Consider the following 22,596-nt stretch of genomic DNA (forward strand, 5'->3'; position numbering starts at 1 on the left):
TGAAGATCTGACCCATATTAATACTACAGAGACATATGTGAGGGGTGATGAGCGGTGTAAAGAGGAGATTCCCACATATGACTACCCAGGTGAGTAGTAACCACTAAATGCAGAGAAGTCACAGATTGTTCTCAGTCACCGGCTGTGGCTGCTTTATCGGTGGTGTAGTCCGACTGTATCACAATCGTGTGATCACCATTTTGCCTCTAGACCACAACATTCTCCTCCACCCAAAACTGTCCAAGTGGCTTTGGGCATTGAAAGTCCTTTTCTATAGAACTTACAACCTGGAAGATCCAACTACCCCTGAGATTAGAAGACTCTGGCCGTTACCTGCCCAGATCTGTAAATTACAAAGCCAAATGACAGCGTACGTAGAATGTGCTGACAAGTTAGAAAAATATTATGATGAGAAAACGGAGGGTAATGATGCTGTTGGCTTCCACAATCCCTGATGTGGGAAGAAGGAAAAAATCAGGGCTTTGAAAAGCTCTGGCAAGTGCTGAGCCATAAAGTTGGGTATCAAAACAAATGAACGTAAAAAAAACAACAACAAACTTTTCATTTTAATATTCTGCTCATTTCCGATGTGAACCAGCTCCTTCCTCAGGCATATACAAATGATACATTGTGGATGTTTTATATCCTCCATAACGGCGTCACTGATCCAGTTGCTTAATTCGTTAATTAAACCGCGCCTATGGTGCAGTTTTTTGTATAGAGACCTTTCTTCGTATACAAAACCATACAAATAGATGTAAAATGCATATTGGATGCGCAATAAAATACATATAAAGAAAAATATATGTACATGGAAAATCCTCCGGTTTAAGTGTGGAAAGTTTAAAAATCCAATAGGATTCTCTATTCACAAGTCTTTGGGACCTATTAGACACATGCTCTGATATTTGTTCTAATATTATGAGTCTTAAACTGGTGGGATCTCGTTTATATTCTAAAACGAAATGCCTAAACAGACAGATTACACCTCTCCTAATATGTCTATGGATGTTCATCCTATTATTTTCAATTTCTTATAAAACCGACTAACTTCATACAGGATTGTGATGGCTGTAATATACAATGGGTACGGAAAGTATTCAGACCACTTTAAACTTTTCACTTTGATTCATTGCAGCCATTTGGTAAATTCAAAAAAGTTCATTTTTCTCATTAATGTACACCCTGCACCCCATATTCACTGAAAAAAAACAAATGTAGTAATTTTTGCAAATTTATTAAAGAAAAACTGAAGTATTCAGACCCTTTGCTCAGTATTGACCCTTTTGAGCGAATACAGCCATGAGTCTTCTTGGGAATGATGCAACAAGTTTTTCACACCTGGATTTGGGGATCCCCGGCCATTGTTCCTTGCAGATCCTCTCCAGTTCCGTCAGGTTGGATGGGGAACGTTGGTGGACAGCCATTTTCGGGTCTCTCCAGAGATGCTCAATTGGGTTTAGGTCAGGGCTCTGGCTGGGCCAGTCAGGAATGGTCACTTAATTGTCCTGAAGCCACTCCTTTGTTATTTTAGCTGTGTGCTTAGGGTCATTGTCTTCTTGGAAGGTGAACCTTTGGCAAAGTCTGAGGTCCAGAGCACACTGGAAGAGGTTTTCATCCAGGATATATCGGTACTTGGCCACATTCATGTTTCCTTCAATGACAACCAGCCGTCCTGTTCCTGCAGCTGAAAAACACCCCATAACATGATGCTGCCACCACCATGTTTCAATGTTGGGATTGTATTGGGCAGGTGATGAGCAGTGCCTGGTTTTCTCCACACATACCACTTAGAATTATCACCTAAAATGTCTATCTTCGTCTCATCAGACCAGAGAATCTTATTGCTCGTAGTCTGGGAGTCCTTCATGTGTTTTTAGCAAACTCTATGCCGGCTTTCATATGTCTTGCACTGAGGAGAGGCTTCCGTCGGGCCACTCTGCCGTAAAGGCCCGACTGGCGGAGGGTTGCAATGGAACTTTCTCCCATCTCCCTACTGCATCTCTGGAGCTCAGCCACAGTGATCTTGGGGCTCTTCTTTACCTCTGTCACCAAGGCTCTTCTCCCATGATTGCTCAGTTTGGCTGGACAGCCAGGTCAAGGAAGACTTTTGGTGGCCCCAAACCTCTTCCATTTAAGGATTATGGAGGCCACTGTGCTCTTAACCCCTTTCTGACCTCGGACAGGATAGTGCGTCCGAAGTCAGATCCCCTGCTTTGATGCGGGCTCCGGCGGTTAGCCCGCATCAAAGCCAGGACATGTCAGCTGTTTTAAACAGCTGACATGGGCCCACAATAGCGGCGGGTGGATTCACGATTCACCGACCGCTACTAACTTGTTAAATGCCGCTGTCAAACTCAGTTTGACAGCGGCATTTAACTAGCGCTTCCGGCCATCCCGGCCAGAAATGCACTCATCGCTGACCCCCGTCACGTGATCTGGGGTCAGCGATGCATCGGCATGACAACCAGAGGTCTCCTGAAGACCTCTATGGTTGTTGATGCCGGATTGCTGTGAGAGTCACCCTGTGGTCGGCACTCATAGCAATGCAACAATTCTACTACATAGGAGCGATCTGAGCTTCACTCCAATGTAGCAAAAGCTGTTGAGTTGTGCCAGCTTCGAGCCTCCCATGGAGGCTATTGGAAGCATGGCAAAAGTAAAAAAAAAGTTTAAAAAAAAAAAAATACGTTTAAATCACCCCCCTTTCGCCCCATTCAAAATAAAACAATAAAAAAATCAAATATACACATATTTAGTATCACCGCTTTCAGAATCGCCCAATCTATCAATAAAAAAAAGGATTAACCTGATTGCTAAGCGGCTTAGCAAGAAAAAAATTAGAAACGCCAGAATTACGGGTTTTTTTTGTTGCCACGACATTGTATTAAAATGCAATAACAAGCGATCAAAAGAACGTATCTGCACCAAGACCAAAAATGACAGCTCGGCACGCAAAAAATAAGCCCTCACCCTACCCCAGATCATAAAAAAAAAATTTTTATATAGCAAAGTTTGGAATTTTTTTTTCACCACTTAGATAAAAAATAACCTAGACATGTTTGCTGTCTATGAACTCGTAGTGACCTGGAGAATCATAATGGCAGGTCAGTTTTAGCATTTAGTGGGCCTAGCAAAAAAGCCAAACAAAAAACCAGTGTGACATTGCTCTTTTTTTGCAATTTCACCTCACTTAGAATTTTTTTTCCTGTTTTCTAGTACATGGCATGCTAAAACCAATGATGTAGTTCAAAAGTACAACTTGTCTTGCAAAAAATAAGCCTGCACATGGCCATATTGACGGAATAATAAAAAAGTTAATGCTCTGGGAAGGAGGGGAGCGAACAATGAAAAAACGAAAATACTCCGGGTCATGAAGGGGTTAAGGAACCTTGAGTACTGCAGAAATTCTTTTGTAACGTTAGCCAGATCTGTGCCTTGCCACAATTCTGTCTCTGAGCTCCTTGGCCAGTTCCTTTGACCCGATTCTCATTTGGTCTGACATGCACTGTGAGCTGTGAGGTCTTATATAGACAGGTGTGTGCCTTTCCAAATCAAGTCCTATCAGTTTAACCCCTTACTGACATCGGGCGTAATAGTACGCTGATGTCAGACTCCCTTTGAAGTGGGTTTCGGTGATGAGCCCACATCTTTCCGGGGACATGTCAGCTGCTTTGAAATGCTGACATGTGCCACCAATAGCCGCGGGTGGATTCGAGATCTACCTGCGACTGCTAACCAGTTAAATGCCGCTGTCCAACTCTGACAGTGGCATTTAAAGGGAAAATGTAACCTCGTTTTGCCACTATAAGATTCGGCCACCGCCTTTTGAGGCTTATCTACAGCATTACTGAATACTGTATATAAGCCCCAGGTACAACCTGAAAGAGTTGTACCTGTGCAGTCTGTGTGCCATGCTGGAGAGAGCGCTACTGTAAGCGCTGTCCCCCCGCGTGTGGTGCTGAAGCCGGAATTCATCCCTTCTTCCCAGCAGTGTTCGCTGGAGAGAAGGAATGAATAATCTTTTTTTTTCTTTCCCCTTAAAAATAAAGTTTGTGCGTCTCCTCCTGCCTCCAATCCCCTGTGCGAACCCCCCCCCCCTTCCACTTGCCAGGAAATACCGACACCCAGCTCCAGCGATGTCTCCTCTCAGCGCCGGCAGCAGGCCCTGTGTGAGCGGTCACGTGGTCCCGCTCATTACAGTGAGGAATATGCACATATTCCTCACTGTAATGAGCGGGACCACGTGACCCCTCACACAGCACAGGCTGCAGCCGCTGAGAGGAGACATCGCTGGAGCTGGGTGTCGGTGAGTATTTCCTGGCAAGCGGGGGGGGGGGGGGGCGCACAGGGGATTGGAGGCGGGAGGGGACGCCCAAACTTTATTTTTAAGGGGAAAGAAGAAAAAAAAAGATTATTCACTCCTTCTTTCCAGCGAACGCTGCTGGGAAGAAGGGATGAATACCGGCTTCAGCACGGCACGCAGGGGACAGCGCTTAACTGTAGCGCTGTTTCCTGCACGGTCCGTGTGGTCCTCAGTCGGCACATGGCTGCCGCACGTGTGCCACACTAATGTGCTACGTAAGCACACGGACACACGAACACGGATAATTCCGGTACCGATTTTTCCAGTACCGGAATTATCTGGACGTGTGGGACAGGCCTCAAAGAGGATCACAAGGAAATGGACAGCACGTGGCTTAGTGTCTGAGCAAAGGGTCTGAATACTTATGACTATATGATATTTCAGTTTTCCTTTTTAATAAATTTGCAAAAACTTCTACATTTCTGTTGGGTTTTTTTTTCAGTCAAGATAGGGTGCAGAGTGTACGTTAATGAGAAAAAAATGAACTTTTTTGAATTTACCAAATGGCTGCAATGAAAAAAAGTGTGAAAAATTTAAAGGGGTCTGAACAGTTTCCGTACCCACTGTACATTTATTCTTGCCACGGCTTCTCATTCATTCCTCAGTGGTTTACAGCCGGGGCGGTAGCATTAGCACCGCACCTGGTTGGAAACTATTTACCCCCAGATATGGATTACGCCGTGGGACTGACTAAACGGCGGACAGGTATGATATATTGTTGTTTTTTTATTTTTTACATGAGATCGAGGGTATCGTTTGGATTTAGCAGAAAAATAAAGATGGTAAAACTGTGAGTTCTTTTATTTCATTAAAATACTTTATTCTGCTTTGTGTGTGTGTGTATTTAACCCTTTATGAACTTTTGGATTAGTAATGGATAGGTGTCATTTACTAAGCCAAGCTTGGGCTAGGTTCACATTTGTCGTTGAGTCCGCAGCGTATTGTCCACAAACGCATGCAAAACGCATGATAACGCAGCGTTTTTTATCCGCATCAGCTTACGCATGATGACAAAAAACATGTTTGCATGCATTTTTGCATGCGTTTTTGCATGCGTTAGCATTTTTTAGGCGCATGCGTTTGATAGGAAAACATTTTTCAAGGAGAATTTCCTTGAAACAAGCCCCGCCAAATGGGTTTGTCTCATGTGATTTCTGTATATAAACCCTTGTACAGATGAAATTCTCAGATTTTGCTCCTGTCCTGCGTCAAGATGGATCTTCGCATGGAGAGTTTCTGTCGGAATCTGGATTTGTATGTCAACTTGTTTCTTGCCTTTGCATTTTCTTGTGAGCAAGAACAGAAAAATGGAGACGGCGTTGGCGCTTTTGGCAGCACCCGATTCTTGAACTCCAACAGAGCCATGGAGCCTATTACATATTTTGAGTACACGAGGATGTCTCATGACAGCTTCATGGATTTGCTGGTTCGTGTACGAGGAGCCATCAGCAGGCAGGACACCCAGCTCTGTAGAGATTCTTGCTGAGGAACGTCTGCTGGTGACACTAAGGTACGTAATAATTAAACATTAACGCCTGTCATTCTTACTGTTCTGCAATGTACTTAATATTTTTCCCTTTTTTTGTATTGCAAAAAACCTGTCCTATATATTATTGTTCTAAAACCTATGTCCTTTTCTTTTTTTTTTTACTTTCTCTGTTTTGCAAAACCCCAGTCATAAATATTATAGTTCTGAATTTTTTTTCTTTCTCTGTTCAGCAGATTTCTGGCTACCGGAGAGAGATTCCTGGCTACCGGAGAGAGACTATCATCGCTCCATTTCCAGTTCCGGATTGGAATTTCCACACTATCTGGGATTGTCGCAGACACCTGCCGGGCTTTATGGGATGTTCTCTGTGAGGAATTTTTCACCCTACCAACCACGGAAATCAGGCAGGAAAATGCCGATAAATACTGACAAATTTGTAATTTCCCCAACCTTTCGGGAGCAGTGGATGGAAAACATATTAGAATTACCAAACCAGCTGGAACTGGATCCGAGTAATTTAATTATAAAAAATATTTTTCCATACTGCTCATTGCAGCTGTAGACTGTAGTTTTGTCACCGTGGACATTGGATCATTTCCCCATGGCAATGACTCCCAGACATTTAAAAAGTCAGACATGGGCCAATGGTTGTATGGGAATCATTTTAATTTCCCCCTGCCACGACCTCTTCCCAACCCTGAAGGCCCACCAATGCCATTTGTTGTGGTTGGGGATTAGGCCTTTCAGATATGTGGAAACCTCCTTAAACCATTCTCCTGTCGGGACTTGACACACACAAAAAGGATTTTTAATTACCGAATGACCAGGGCACGAAGAAGTGTGCCTTTGGTATCCTTGTCTCGAAATGGCGCATTTTAGGGACAGCCATTAATCTGAAAATTCAAACAGTCGATGAGGTTGTCAAGGCATGTGTGGTTCTGCACAACTACATAACGGCTAAAGAGCAACCCAACATTGAACTTGATGAACCTGTTTGTAACCCATTGCCAGATTACCAGCATCAACCTCTCAGGACAACAATTGAAATGTCCCAAATGAGGGATACATTTGTTGTTTCTGAGAGTGGACGTGTGTCCTGGCAAGATGAAATGGTTTAGTGTTCTTGTAATCTTATGTACCTGTAATTATTAAAATCTACCTTTAATGTTTGCTGACAAGAAAACACCTCTAGTTAAACTCCTGTTCCAAGTGCCCTCTATATTACAATAATTTAAATTACAATTAATTTAATAAGGTGATCACTGGTTCACAACTACAGTTTTTATAAAATCCACTCACTGTATCATTCAGATTGCATTAGACAGGGATTGGATTATAACCAAATTGGGTTATGTAACCCATGCTTTACACTACACCTCTACTCTCTAGGTCAGTGCTATGGTAGGTGTTACGCTCACGCACTGACTGGTGGGCATGAGCTCGGGGGGGTTTGTGACCCCACTGTGCCACAAACCAGACTACCCTGGAAGGGGCGTGACTATGACAGCTGCCTGGGTTTTCGCTGGATCCTCTGATGGTGAGGTCAGGCTTGTGCAGCAGGCAGCTGCCAGGTGCTACTCCAGGGTGGTGTCTGGCTGTGGCTGCTGATCCCACTTGGAGAACAGGAACACTAGGACAGGGTCGGGCCTCAGGCAGGACTGGCAGAAGAGCACGGCTGAAACTCAGACAAGTAGGCTGGCACGGCAGGGACACAGGGCTGGCAGGTACGGCGCAGACACTGGGCTGGCAGGTACGGTGTATGAAGGTGTGATGTATGAAGGAACAGGTAGGGACCTGTTCATACAGGAGATGCAGGTACGGAAACAAGCAGGAAGGAATGGAGTGGGAAGGAACAGGTTGGGACCTGTTCACACAGGAAGAGAACTGCAAGGCTGCGGATAGGACTGGTAGAGCAGCAGGAGATGGAGCAGCAACATAAGTTAAGCAGAGCAGGACCACAAGGAATGCGGAGAGGAGCTGCAGCAAGAGGTTTCTGCAGCAGCAAAAGCTAAGCAGAGCGGAACCGCAAGGAATGCGGAGAGGAGCTGCAGTAAGAGGTCTCTGCAGCAGCAGAGCAGAACGGAGCAGAACTGCAGGAGTGCGGAGCAGAGGCAAAGCTGCAAGAGAGCGGAGCATAAGCAGACTGAGAACACAAGGAAAGACACAGCAGGGAAGGAAGCCACAGACAAGGAGACAGAGATAGGACTAAGTACAGACAAGGTAATGGAACAAGACAAGGAACAAGAATAAAGACAGGGACCAGGATATTCTGCCTCCTGGAGGGCGGACAATAAGATCAAGGCAAGAACACTGAGAAAAGCCTCTAGAGAGGGAGTAACAGAGCTAAACACAAACTGAGCTAACACATTGCACAGGCCCAGTCCACTGGGTGGAGCTGCACTAAATACCTGAGGCCTCTTGGTAATTGGTCTGAACAGATTAGACAGGTGCACCTGATTCGTATAAAAACCAGAGAGTTCAGGCGCTGCCCCCCTATGCACACAGCCAGGAAGCATGCAGAGAGCAGAGGCACAGAATATGGAGCTGGCAAGAAGCAGAAACCACATCATGACCTGGAGCAGTGGGTAAGATAGTGTGAGAGATGAGAGGCTATGCCATGATGCCAGCAGAGTTGTTACAGTAGGTGACGTTGGATTAGCTCCATCCGTCTCTTCAGTCTGCATTTCTATAGTCCTATATATTAATGCAGACTGAAGAGATGATGGAGCTAATCCACCTCATATCATTACTCACCTGCCCATGTGTCAGAACTAGTGCACTAGGATGCAGAAAACCCAGCATCCGGAGTTCACTAGTGCTAACACCTGGCCAGGTGAGCGTTGCTGACCCCTGACGTTTTGTGCTGTATTAATATAAGTTTTTGGAGGATTTACAGTCCTCTTTGTGTTTTTGCCACGTCATAGCTCCATGACAGACACAAGAAGCAAATCTGCAGTGTAAGACAAATAAAGAAGAGGGGCAATAGATTGTGTGTCCTGGAGCTATGATGTGGCAAAAACACAGTGTGTGTAGACAGCGACATGCGTGCTGACAGCATACGGTCTGTGTTGCCGGTGACGAAAGAGACAAAGAACAAGCAGTGATTGGGGAAAGCAACAAATTTATTTAGGCAAACAAATTTTTTTTTAACTTACGAAATAATGAGGGGCAAATGTTATGGACCTGCGGGGTGTGGAGTTGGAAGGATTGGCTACGGGTGGATGATGAAGAGGTTCCAGAGGAAGGGCTAACTAAACTTGTGGGGTCTGGGAGGTCAAGGGTGGAAGTAGACACATTAGGAGTGGAAGCATGGGACGGGAGAGACACATTGGATGGGAGAGAAAAACTGGACAACACAGACACATTGGGAGGTGAGGGTGAAGTTAGTACGACACATCTAGTGGCATGAATCTTTCTTTGCTTTCTGTCCTGTCTTAGGCGGCTGCCTTTTTTGTGTCTCCTTGGGAGGGTGGGGGTGCTGGGGTCAGCAGGGCATCCAGAATGTGGACCCGGCCTGGTGGGAATGGTGGTGGATATCCTTTCAGGATCTGGAGGTGGCCTAGTGGTGGTGGCGGTGGTGGACAGCCGTGTAGGATCTGGAGGTGGCCTAGTGGTGGTGGTGGCCAGCTGTGCTGGATCTGGATACGGCCTTGTGGTGGCAATGGACAGCTGTGCAGGATCTGGAGGTGGCCTAGTGGTGGTGGCGATGGACAGCTGTGCAGGATCTGGAGGTGGCCTAGTGGTGGTAGCGGTGGACAGCCATGCAGGATCTGTAGGCGGCCTGGTGGTGGTGGACAGCCGTGCAGGAGCAGGACTCGGCATGGTGGTGGTGGTGGAGTAGCTTTCAGCAGCACTCGGCATGTGTAGTGCTGTGCGGCAGGACTGGGCATGGTGGTGGCCGTGCAGTGGTATGCAGCAGAACTCGGTATTGAGGTTAAGTGTGTAATTTGTGGCACCAGTGGAAATACTGTGGCTGCTATAAGTACCGAGTCTGCTGCATAGCCTGAACGTAAGCAGAATTGCAGGCCTGCATCACATTGAGCTGGAGATCAGGCATAAGGTGTTCCGACATGCCCTGCTCTATCTGATTGAAAAAATGGTGTGCTTGTCTCTGGAGATCGGCTTCCAGACAGTTAAGGCGTTGGTTGATATCCTGGAAAAGTGTGTTATTATGGGTCAGACCACTTTCCAGTCTATCTCCCAGCGCCTTCAGGCCGATCTGGAAGATCGAGTTCAAGTGAAGAAACTCGGGCATGACTGACGTGTCCGAGGACTTCTGCTGCTGGCGGGAAGAGCGCCCCAAAAAAGAGGCAGAGGACTGGGACAGGGGAACACCTGAAGGACCAGCTGCTTGTTCTCCAGCCTTTAATGCCAGCCCTCTTGCTGCTTCGCTGGTGGATGGCTGGGACTGGTCCGTGGCTGTTCGATGAGGGACCGCTCCAGAGGACGATCCAGGTTCGAGGGTGCTGCTCCAGGTTCTGTGAAAAGAAAAGTAAAACATTACTACCAAAAAATAACAATTGTAAAAGCGCCAACTCCTGTGTAATAGAAAAATTCAGATTAGGGTATACAATACAATGGAATACAACACAAAAATACTTACGTTCTCTGAGCAAGGACAGGCCTGAGGTAAGCCAGCACCCGGTGGTATTTGTATTTCCCGATACTTGCTGCAGCACCACTGCGAACTTGGATCTCTTGTCTCAGGTCCTCGTTGAATTGATCCTTCATCGAATGCCAGCGGGTTTTAACTTTGTTCAGTGTGAATAGGGAAAAAAAATTGTTAAACAATGCACTTTAGGCCGGGATCACACAACCGTGTGTGATGCCAAACTCGCAGGAGTTTATCGCATCACACATGGTTGTGTGAGCCCGGCATTCAGGTTCACTGTCTTATCAGACCACATTGCAATACGTACAAAAAGCCTTTCTGACTCGTGGCGTGGCATTGTCCCAGTCATCCATCAGCGCTTGGGCCACCTCATTCCACAGCCGCCAAATCACCACAGCATCCGAGTGCTGCTGCTCCCGGGTATCCCACAATGCAACTTTCTCCTCCTCCCATTGTGGAACCTAGAAATGAAACAAAGACAATAATGTTAGAAAAATAAAACACTTAAAACTAAAAAAGGCAAAAAGAGAAAAAAAAAAGTCGAGTACCAAAAACAGTCAAGAATACTTACACGCCGTCTTGCCAGCGGAACTTGGACCTGATCCTGCTCATCTGCATTTGAATGGTTCTGTAAAAAGAAAAATAAATATTTTGCCACATGTGTAATAGTGACAGTGAATACTTACCAATCAGTAGCAAATGTACTCACTTCAGTCTCCTGTCCACTCTGAGGTCTGCTCTTCACTGGAGGTCATGGATATAGCTGCAAGAGAGACAGAAAAGACAGGCTGCATGGAGAAAGACACAGGCAGACATATAGCTTGTATACTCACATTATAGTCAGTCTTCCAAAGCTTCCAGAAAAGATGCTGCAATGCTTGTAGTGTCTTGAGAGTACTGGACTTCCACTGCCCACACCTTTTTATAAGCTTTGTTTGGGGGGTGGCTTAAAACCAGTTTCTAGACATGTTTACTCATAAAAACACATGCGTACGCAAACATACGCATGTACTTATGTACCAATGCGTTCCCATAAACTGTAATGCATTTATTTGATGTACTCCTTCCGCATGCGTATGGCGGGCGGAAATTTGCCACCACAAAAAATGCAACATGGTGCATTAGCCGCGCCCAGCAGCACACCGTGAAAAAACGCATGCATAAGCAAACGCTGGGAAACGCATGCACCTGCATCTACAATGTAAAAGATAGGAAATCAAGACGCATGCGGATGTATACGTCAGAAATGCTGCGGACACGACCGCAAATGTGAAACCAGCCTTAATGTCCTCTTATAATACAAAGGTGACATTAACCCCTTATTACCCCATATGCTACCACTACAGGGCAGTGGGAAGAGAGAGGCTAAGTGCTGGAATTGGCCTTTTCTGAGGTGGCTGGGGGCAAATGTTTTTAGCCGGGGAGGGGGAATAACCATGGTTTGTCTCTAGGCTATTAATATCTTCCCTCAGTCACTGGCTTTCCCACTCTGGCGCACAAAATTGCACGGGAGCCCACAAAATTTTTTTCCGTGAATACATTCTTTTTGTAAATACATACAGGTCCCAAATTTTACACACACATAATACTAACAGTATTAGTCACTAACATCTATAAATCTAACTGTTCTGCAATGGTTTACTGTATGTAAACCATGTCTCCTATCCTGTCGGGTTCTGCAATGATTTTATAGAGGCTGACAAATTAATTATCGGCTATTCTGCTATCTCTCTATGAAACTATGAAATATACAGTACAGACCAAAAGTTTGGACACGCCTCATTTAAAGATTTTTCTGTATTTTCATGACTATGAAAATTGTAAATTCACACTGAAGGCATCAAGACTATGAATTAACACATGTGGAATTATATACTTAACAAAAAAGTGTGAAACAACTGAAAATATGTCTTATATTCTAGGTTCTTCACAGTAGCCACCTTTTGCTTTGATGACTGCTTTGCACACTCTTGGCATTCTCTTGATGAGCCTCAAGAGGTAGTCACCGAAAATGGTCTTCCAACAATCTTGAAGGAGTTCCCAGAGATGCTTAGCACTTGTTGGCCCTTTTGCCTTCACTCTGCAGTCCAGCTCACCCCAAACTATCTCGATTGGGTTCAGGTCTGGTGACTGTGGAGGCCAGGTCATCTGATGTAGCACCCCTCACTCTCCTTCTTGGTCAAATAGCCCTTACACAGCCTGGGGGTGTGTTTGCGGTCATTGTCCTGTTGAATAATAAATGCTGGTCCAACTAAACGCAAACCGGATGGAATAGCATGCTGCTGCAAGATGCTGTGGTAGCCATGCTGGTTCAGTATGCCTTCAATTTTGAATAAATCCCCAACAGTATCACTAGCAAAGCACCCTCACACCATCACTCCTCCTCCCCCGTGCTTCATGGTGGGAACCAGGCATGTAGAGTCCATCCATTCACCTATTCTGCTTCGCACAAAGACACGGTGGTTGGAACCAAAGATCTCAAATTTGGACTCATCAGACCAAAGCAGATTTCCACTAGTCTAATGTCCATTCCTTGTGTTCTTTAGCCCAAACAAGTCTCTTCTGCTTGTTGCCTGTCCTTAGCAGTGGTTTTCTAGCAGCTATTTTACCATGAAGGCCTGCTGCACAAAGTCTCCTCTTAACAGTTGTTGTAGAGATGTGTCTGCTGCTAGAACTCTGTGTGGCATTGACCTGGTCTCTAATCTGAGCTAATGTTAACCTGCGATTTCTGAGGCTGGTGACTCGGATAAACTTATCCTCAGAAGCAGAGGTGACTCTTGGTCTTCCTTTCCTTGAGACGGTCCTCATGTGAGGAGACTTGTTTGGGCTAAAGAACACAAGGAATGGACATTAGACCGGTGGAAATCTGTGCTTTGGTCTGATGAGTCCAAATTTGAGATCTTTGGTTCCAACCACCGTGTCTTTGTGTGACGCAGAAAAGGTGAACGGATGGACTCTGCATGCCTGGTTCCCACCGTGAAGCATGGAGGAGGAGGTGTGATGGTGTGCGGGTGCTTTGCTGGTGACACTGTTGGAGATTTATTCAAAATTGAAGGCATACTGAACCAGCATGGCTGCCACAGCTTCTTGCAGCGACATGCTATTCCATCCGGTTTGCGTTTAGTTGGACCATCATATATTTTTCAACAGGACAATGACCCCAAACACACCTCCAGGCTGTGTAAGGACTATTTGACCAAGAAAGAGAGTGATGGGGTGCTACGCCAGGTGACCTAGCCTCCACAGTCACCAGACCTTAACCCAATCGAGATGGTTTGGGGTGAGCTGGACCGCAGAGTGAAGGCAGAAGGGCCAACAAGTGCTAAGCATCTCTGGGAACTGGTTCAAGATTGTTGGAAGACCATTCCCGTGACTACCTCTTGAAGCTCATCAAGAGAATGCCAAGAGTGTGCAAAACAGTCATCAATGCAAAAGGTGGCTACTTTGAAGAATATAAGACATATCTTTAGTTGTTTCACACTTTTTTGTTAAGTATATAATTCCACATGTGTTAATTCATAGTCTTGATGCCTTCATTGTGAATGTACAATTTTCATAGTCCTGAAAATACAGAAAAATCTTTAAATGAGGTGTGTCCAAACTTTTGGTCTGTACTGTGTTTGTATATATATATATATATATATATATATATATATATATATATATAATACCTATACTATGTGTATATTTCTATTCTATTGTAAGCTGTCAGTGTGATTTTACGTTGCACCGTACTGAATTGCTGGCTTTTCAAAGGACCCCGGTGCATATTTCTCGCAAGTCACACGCATGGTCCGTGTGGTATCCTTTTTTGTTGCACCCATAGACTTACATTGGCGAGTCTTGTCCAATATATGGTGCAAATCGCAGCATGCTGCAATTTTACTCGCACGTATAATACGGCTGAGAAAAAAACAGATGATGGGAGCTGTCCCATAGATTAACATTGGTTTGAGTGCTATGCAATTTTTTTTTTCTTGCATAGTACTCGTCCGTATTCCTCTTTAGTGTAACTCTGGCCTAAGGGTACCGTCACACAGTGGCACTTTGATCGCTAGGACGGCACGATCCGTGACGTTCCAGCGATATCCTTACGATCTCGCTGTGTCTGACACGCTACTGCGATGAGGGACCCCGCTGAGAATCGTACGTCGTAGCAGATCGTTTGAAACTTTATTTCGTCGCTGGATCTCCCGCTGACATCGCTGAATCGGCGTGTGTGACGCCGATTCAGCGATGTCTTCACTGGTAACCAGGGTAAACATCGGGTTACTAAGTGCAGGGCCGCGCTTAGTAACCCAATGTTTACCCTGGTTACCAGCGTAAACGTAAAAAAACCAAACACTACATACTTACCTTCCGTGTCTGTCCTCCGGCGCTGTGCTTCTCTACACTGGCTGTGAACGCCAGCCAGCCGGAAAGCACAGCGGTGACGTCACCGCTCTGCTTTACGGCTGACTGGCGCTGACAGTGCAGAGGAAAGCACAGCTCCGGAGGACAGACACGGAAGGTAAGTATGTAGTGTTTGTTTGTTTTTTTTACGTTTACACTGGTAACCAGGGTAAACATCGGGTTACTAAGCGCGGCCCTGCGCTTAGTAACCCGATGTTTACCCTGGTTACCAGGGGACTTCGGGATCGTTGGTCGCTGGAGAGCTGTCTGTGTGACAGCTCTCCAGCGACCAAACAGTGACGCTGCAGCGATCGACATCGTTGTCGTATCGCTGCAGCGTCGTTTCAGTGTGACGGTACCCTTAGAGTAGTCAGTAAACAGACCGGGGTCACAGCAGGAAACAAATACAGCCGGAAGCTGAGCACAGAGGACTGAGGAGATCAAGGCTGTATCAGTCAGCTTCCGGCAATATGCTTCAAGCTGTAGTAAGGTGTGGAGCTTTCAAAGTCCAACTCTGATTGTCCAAGGTGTTGGCAATCTTAGGCAGACATATTGCATATGCTTTGGCATTGTCCCAGATTGTCCTCCTATTGGATTGTAGTGTTGAACTGCATTGGAGTGGTGTATGGATGCGTTATCCCTAGGGATCCGTTGATATGTATATTAGGGTATGTGAAGGAAATATTAACTGACAATACGACTAAAATTGTAATTGCAAGATTGTTTATTGCAAGAAAACTGATTGCAAAATATTGGATTAGAGAGGAGCCTCCGTCCAGACGCTAATTCATTGCTCAAATGAACCACATAATTCAACTTAAGAAAAGTATTTACACCAGACCAGACAAGCTGGATTTCTTCCATAAATTATGGCAGCCATGGTTGAATAGGATTAGTTAATGTTATACTAATATATAGTATTATAGAGTACAACTTATGGTAAACTGGAACTCTGTTTGATATTGTAAACTATGGACGAATTATTGTTTGCTCCTGAGATGGTCTCCATCGGGGGGTTAATTTACTGTAAAACATAAAATGAGTATGAACATGTGATCTGTTGTAAATCTTGTTATGGTTAATACAAATTTATCTGATTAAAAAAGGTGTGGTGATTTCCAATTGGCTAAAACAGGGAGCAGATTACTGCAGCTGACAGCACACACACCCATACTGCCAGACTGGATGGTACTACAGATGCCAGGCACCCTAATCTTAGTGGCTGGGAAGAGCCTGCACTGCCAAGAGCTTCTGGTTCTAACCCCACCTCTGTTACCAGCATCACCTGCAGAATGAGTAAGCCGCGTCTGGTGTCCAAAGCAGACATTGCAGGAGCAGATACCAGAGGAGATGGGACGCACCATTTGCAGAATCCCTAATATGACAAAATTGCAGAGAACCAGAGCAGATGAAATCCCTACAAAGTGACTCCATTTTGTAATTTATAACCCTGAATAAATTAATCTATGGGAATAGTGACTATTTTGACTCCATTGGCAGTTTCAAGATATTAGCACGCGCAGTGGATGTTGGATAGTGAAAATAGCAAATATCCCAAGTTATTACCCAACACATAGTGCCCAGATTGTGCTCCAGGAGATACATATGCCTTAAAATAAGTAGTTTCTCTCACTATAGTAATGCCAAAAGCATGGATGCTTAATGTGGCTTGAGCACAGTCTAGTAAACTGTAAACTGTCATGTTCTTAGTGAATAATCCAATAATTTTGCATAACTTGCCATTTTTACAGATCATTTAAGTAGAAATGTTCAAAAATTTAGAATTCAATGATGTTTTATTCCAAAATAATAATTGGTTTTATTCTTGGCAGATAACTGTACCAGATCAGCAGGACAGTTGACATCTTCAATTTTTAAATCAGATCATCTTGAGATCCCACAGAATACAATTGAAGTGATTGCCATTACTCAAAATATACCATCATCCTTTCACAGCAAAGATCTGTCATCTGATCCTTTGAAACAGGTCCTGTCTTCTGATTCATTTCCGACTACTGTGGAAAATCAAAGTCACAAAATAAGCATTAAAAAACTAACTGCTCTTAAAGCAATGAAGACATTTTCAGAATGTGGAAATAGTTTTCCCCTAGAAAAGTGCTTTCTTAAACAACAAAACCTTCACAAAGCAGACAATAGATTTTCTTGTTCCAAGTGTGGGAGATGTTTTAACCAGATATCAGATTTTGTCAGTCGCCAGAGAATTCACACAGGGGAGAAGCCATTTACATGTTCAGAATGTGAGAAATGTTTTATTCGGAAAGGGCAGCTTGTTACCCACCAAAGAACTCACACAGGAGAGAAGCTTTTTTACTGTTCAGAATGTGGGAAATGTTTTAACCAGAAAGCAACTCTTGTTAGCCACCAGAAAACCCACACAAGGGAGAAGCCTTTTTCCTGTTCAGAATGTGGGAAATGTTTTACATATAATTCAGTTCTTGTCAGACATTATAGATTTCACACAGGGGAGAAGCCCTTTTCCTGTTCAGAATGTGGGAAATGTTTTCTGGATAAATCAGTTCTTTTCAGACATCATAGATCTCACACAGGGGAGAAGCCTTTTTCCTGTTCAGAATGTGGGAAATGTTTTAACCAAAAAGGGCATCTTGTTAGCCACCAGAAAACCCACACAGGGGAGAAGCCTTTTTCCTGTTCAGAATGTGGGAAATGTTTTAACCAGAAAGCAAATTTTGTTAGCCACCAGAAAACCCACACAGGGGAGAAGCCTTTTTCCTGTTCAGAATGTGGAAAATGTTTTAACCACAAAGCGAATCTTAGTAGCCACCAGAAAACCCACACAGGGGAGAAGCCTTTTTCATGTTCAGAATGTGGGAAATGTTTTAACAGGAAAGTGAGTCTTAATAGTCACCAGAAAACCCACACAGGGGAGAAGCCTTTTTCCTGTTCAGAATGTGGGAAATGTTTTAACCAGAAAGCGCATCTTGTTACCCACCAAAGAACTCACACAGGAGAGAAGCCTTTTTCCTGTTCAGAATGTGGGAAATGTTTTAACCAGAAAGTGAATCTTATTAGCCACCAGAAAACCCACACAGGGGAGAAGACTTTTTCATGTTCAGAATGTGGGAAATGTTTTAACCAGAAAGCACATCTTGTTTCCCACCAAAGAACTCACACAGGGGAGAAGCCATTTTCATCTTCATAATGTGGAAAATGTTTTGTGAAGAAACCATCTCTTTCAAGCCACCAAAGAAGTCACACAGGAGAGAAGCTTTTATATGTTCTTAAAGGGACTCTGTCACCTGAATTTGGCGGGACTGGTTTTGGGTCATATGGGCGGAGTTTTCGGGTGTTTGATTCACCCTTTCCTTACCCGCTGGCTGCATGCTGGCTGCAATATTGGATTGAAGTTCATTCTCTGTCCTCCATAGTACACGCCTGCGCAAAGCAATCTTGCCTTGTGCAGGCGTGTACTATGGAGGACAGAGAATGAACTTCAATCTAATATTACAGCCAGCGGGTAAGGAAAGGGTGAATCAAACACCCGAAAACTCCACCCATATGACCCAAAACCAGTCCCGCCAAATTCAGGTGACAGGTTCCCTTTAATTGTTTTTACATAGTCACATACAAGTGCTTCTCACTAAATTAGAATATCATCAAAAAGGTAATTTATTTCAGTTCTTCAATGCAAAAAGTGAAACTCCTCTATTATATAAAGTCATTACTGCGTGATCTATCTCAAGTGTTTATTCTGTTGATGACTATGGCCTACAGCCAATGAAAACCCAAAGTCATTATGACAGTAACTTAGAATAAAAACACCTGCAATGGCTTCCTAAGAGTTTAAAAAAGGTCCCTTAGTCTGTTTCAGTAGGCTTCACAATTTTGAGGAAGACTGCTGACTGGACAGATGTCTAGAAGGCAGTCATTGATACACTCCAGAAGGAGGGTAAGCCACAAAAGGTGTTCTGTCCCCACATGAGAAGCATGTAGATTTGGCTGATTAATAGGGGCTGGGAGAGTTCCTACCTCCGTTTTCCTCAATGCAGACAGGACCGATGCTGTTCAGCGTCCGGAGAGATGATGCATACCAGAGATTGTGCAGTCCAGACTTGTTTATTTTGGAAATCTGGATATACAGCATATGATTGGCAATACATTAATTCTCCAGGAATGCAGGTGTAACCAACATAAGTGATACAGCAAAGTGGTCGAAAACTGATGCCTTCCAGAGCTCAGTTCAGGGGTGAGTCTCCCACAGAAAGTGAAACTAGAAATGAAAATGACTGCCAAAAGAAAGAAAAAGACGTGACCCTTGAAATGTTCCTCCACCACTTGGGCTATGTTCACACGCAGTGTTTTTGATGCGTTTTTCAACTTTAGCATTGCTTTCAACCAAAACAAATGCATTCACTTTAACATTTTACAACCTCATTTGGCCAGGTGGGGTGTGACACATCATCAGACACATCCTGTTTAATTTATGAAGTAGGGACTCTGAAAGTCACAAAATCTATTTTTATAGGGCCAGCAGTTGGCGCTCACTATTCTGTGTTGTTTGTATTATTAAACAATGGGTCTCTTATACTGTTATTGCGTATGCAGTGAGTGGCAGGGCTGCCCAAAATTTTGACGCACCCCAACAACCAATTGAACAGACATCATGGATGACCACATGCAACCAAAGTTCCAAGTATTCATTTGGTTCTCCCATACTGTTTGCTTATGCATTGAATGTAAGGCCTGCTCTGCCTCAAAGTTACACGCAACCCAATAAGCCTTTGAACCCACGTTACTGGATGGCCACATGAAAACAAAGTTCTCATTATTAGTCATTTAGTATTCCCATAAAATTTGCCCTTGAAGTGAATGCAAGGCCTGCCCCAAATTTGCACGCACCTCAATCCCCCTTGGAATAAATGTGGACGATGGCCTCCGAAAAATGTTTTCACAGTTTAAACGAGCTGGTCTCCTATACCTGTAATACCCATGCAGTAAGTGTATGGGCTGACAAACATTTTTCCCTGTGGGGTACACATCAATGTACTGCGTAAACATTTTTTGTACGGTCATCGTAAACACCCTTGAAAAAAATAACTTGGCTGTTGCATCACGGAACACGTTCACCCTGGTTATCTAGTGGTGGTGCCTGAAGATAAGTGGAGGATGGCCTGTTAAAATTATTTTCCCAATTTAAAGGAGCATGGGTCTCCTGTACTTTGAATAACCATACACTAAGTGTATGGACTGACCAACATTTGCCCCTGGGGGATACACATCAACATAGTGTGTAAACATTTTTTTACGGGCCTCAAAAACACCCTTTAACAAAATAACGTGGCTGTTGCATTACGAACAACGGTCACCATGGTGATCTAATGGTGGTAGCTGATTAGGAGGAGGAGGATAGCAACAAATAAGCAAAATCAGGGAGTGTATACCCATGTGTTGGTGTGAAGAGGTGCATGGGAATAGACCTCCAAAAAATGATGCTGGATTTGAGGTTGTTTCGCTGTTATCATTCGGTGGTTTAGAGAAGTCTGGCACAATCCAGCCCTTGTTCATTTTTATAAGAGTCAGCCTGTCAGCATTTTCAGTTGACAGGCAGATGCGCTTATCAGTTATAATTCCACCAGCGGCCCTAAAAACTCGCTCTGACAAAACGTTAGCAGAAGGGCAGGCCAGGACCTCTAAGGCATAGAGAGCCAGATCATGCCACATGTCCAGCCTGGATACCCAATAATTAAAAGGCACAGAGGAATCATGGAGGACGTTGGTGCGGTCAACAAGGTACTCCCTCAGCATCTTCCAAAACGTTGCACTCCTTGTGAGAGTACCGCGCGCATCAGGGCCACTGCGATGAGTGGATCTGAGACAACTCTCCCAGAACTTTGCCTTGCTGGATTGAAGTTGTGTCTCTCTCGCCTGTACCCCTTGGTTGTCCAGCGAACTGTGACCTCTGCCGCCACCGTTTGCAGATGAGAATTTTTTTTCATAATTCCGTAACAATGGCCTTCCGGTACTGAACCAATTTAGTAGACCTGTCTGCCTCCGGAAGAAGAGATTAAAAGTTCTCCTTGTAGCGTGGGTCTAGAAGTGTGACAAACCAGTAATGACTGTCACCCAAAATTTTGAGAATGCGAGGGTCACGGGAAGGCAGCACAACATAAAATCAGCCATGCGTGCCAGACTGGTAACTGGCAAGACTTCCGTGTCCTCACGAAGAGGAAGACTGACCGGGCTCTCCTCCTCCTCTGTCCTCAGGCCATCCATGCTGAACAGACGGTATGACAATTGTGTAGTACTGCCTATAGCACATAATAGTAGTTCCTGTTCTTCCTCCTCCTCTTCCTCATTGTCCACCAATCCACATTGGGATGACATGAGGCTGGGCTGTGTGTAATCACCCTGTATCGTTCCTTGCTCTATCTCATCGTGCTCCATCTGCAATGCATCTTGAGAGCAGAGAACTTTTCACAATACAGAGAAGCGGGATCGTGATGCTAATTATGGCGTCATCGCCGCTCACTATCTTGGTGGACTCCAACCTTTTGTAGGATGGTACATATGTCTGATGTTAGGTTGGTCTGCAAGTCAGACCCTCAGGGATAATGGATGGTTGCCTGATCATGAGATTGTTCGAACGAGTGATAGACAGAGACAGATGTACTCTCTTTCAAGCGCCATAAAGTTTAATCAATCACATCTCATATACTCTTTTGAGTGGGCGTATACATTCTGGTCATGCGCACATCAGCTGTTAATTACAAATGAGATCATCATTAATTGATCAGGTGATTTTCCATTAGAAGTGAACTGAGAGCAGGTGTTCAATCTCGTTAGGTCCCAATATCAATGTAATTAGCCTCACCCTAATACAGTTTATAACCCATTATCTGGCTAATGGGAATCACCACCCATCATTAGCTTCCCCACATCAATATAACTTCTAGGCGTAGTCATGTCAGCAGCTCTAATCAAAGGTCAGAAGGACATGAAAGCTGGACATGAAAGCTAGACATGTCTGAACAAAGCCTGTTACAACTAGAAATATATATATGAATTAAAGAATATGTTAAGGTGGTCCCTGATTTCCCCATCACTGACATTCATGCCCACTTCTAGGGTCTTATGTGTGGAGTCTGAACTGAATACCGATGGCCTTGTTGATGCTGATAGTCAACAACTGCCCTCTTCTGCTCACAAATCTTTTCCAACATATGCAGTGTCGAGTTCCAACGTATGGGGAAATCACACACCAGTCGGTGACCTGAAAGCTGCAAACACTGCTGAAGCATGGCAGGGGCGATGGACCTGTAGCTGACTTTCTAAAATGGGCACACAGGTGGTGTACTTTCACAAGCAGATCAGACAGCTCTGGGTAGCTTTTGAGAAAGCGTTGAACAACAAGGTTAAGCACAATGGCCAGGCATGGTACGTGTATGAGCTCGCCTCACCAGGTTCCGGCCATTGTCACACATGATCATGCCTGGCTGTAGGTTCAGCTGTGTCAGCCACAGATCTGCCAGCTGTTTCAGAGCTGTCCACAACTCTTCAGCATTGTGCAGTTTGTCACCTAAGCATATTAGCTTCAGCACAGCCTGTTGCTGCTTGGCTTAGGCAGTGCTGCAGTGCTTCCAGCTTGTGACTGATGTACTCATTTCGGAGGTGGAGGCTGAAGAGGAGGAGGTGCAGGAGCTGTGGACTGTGGGGGCAACCCTGATTGATGTAGAGCCCGCAATCCTCAGAGGTTGTGTT

The 22,596-nt window shown here is 44.6% G+C and overlaps 1 protein-coding gene across 1 annotated transcript; it reads left to right on the forward strand.

Moving 5' to 3' along the window:
• The first annotated feature begins 10 nt into the window (after positions 1 to 10).
• Positions 11 to 18,178, forward strand: LOC138663441 (zinc finger protein 84-like). Its single transcript, XM_069749650.1, has 2 exons — positions 11 to 89; positions 16,692 to 18,178. Exon 2 carries the CDS (start codon positions 16,931 to 16,933, stop codon positions 18,038 to 18,040), a length of 1,110 nt encoding a protein of 369 aa, XP_069605751.1. The 5' UTR covers positions 11 to 89; positions 16,692 to 16,930; the 3' UTR covers positions 18,041 to 18,178.
• Positions 18,179 to 22,596: the final 4,418 nt, after the last annotated feature.

This window comes from Ranitomeya imitator, chromosome 2 (genome assembly GCF_032444005.1).
Source record: "Ranitomeya imitator isolate aRanImi1 chromosome 2, aRanImi1.pri, whole genome shotgun sequence".
Classification (NCBI taxonomy): domain Eukaryota; kingdom Metazoa; phylum Chordata; class Amphibia; order Anura; family Dendrobatidae; genus Ranitomeya; species Ranitomeya imitator.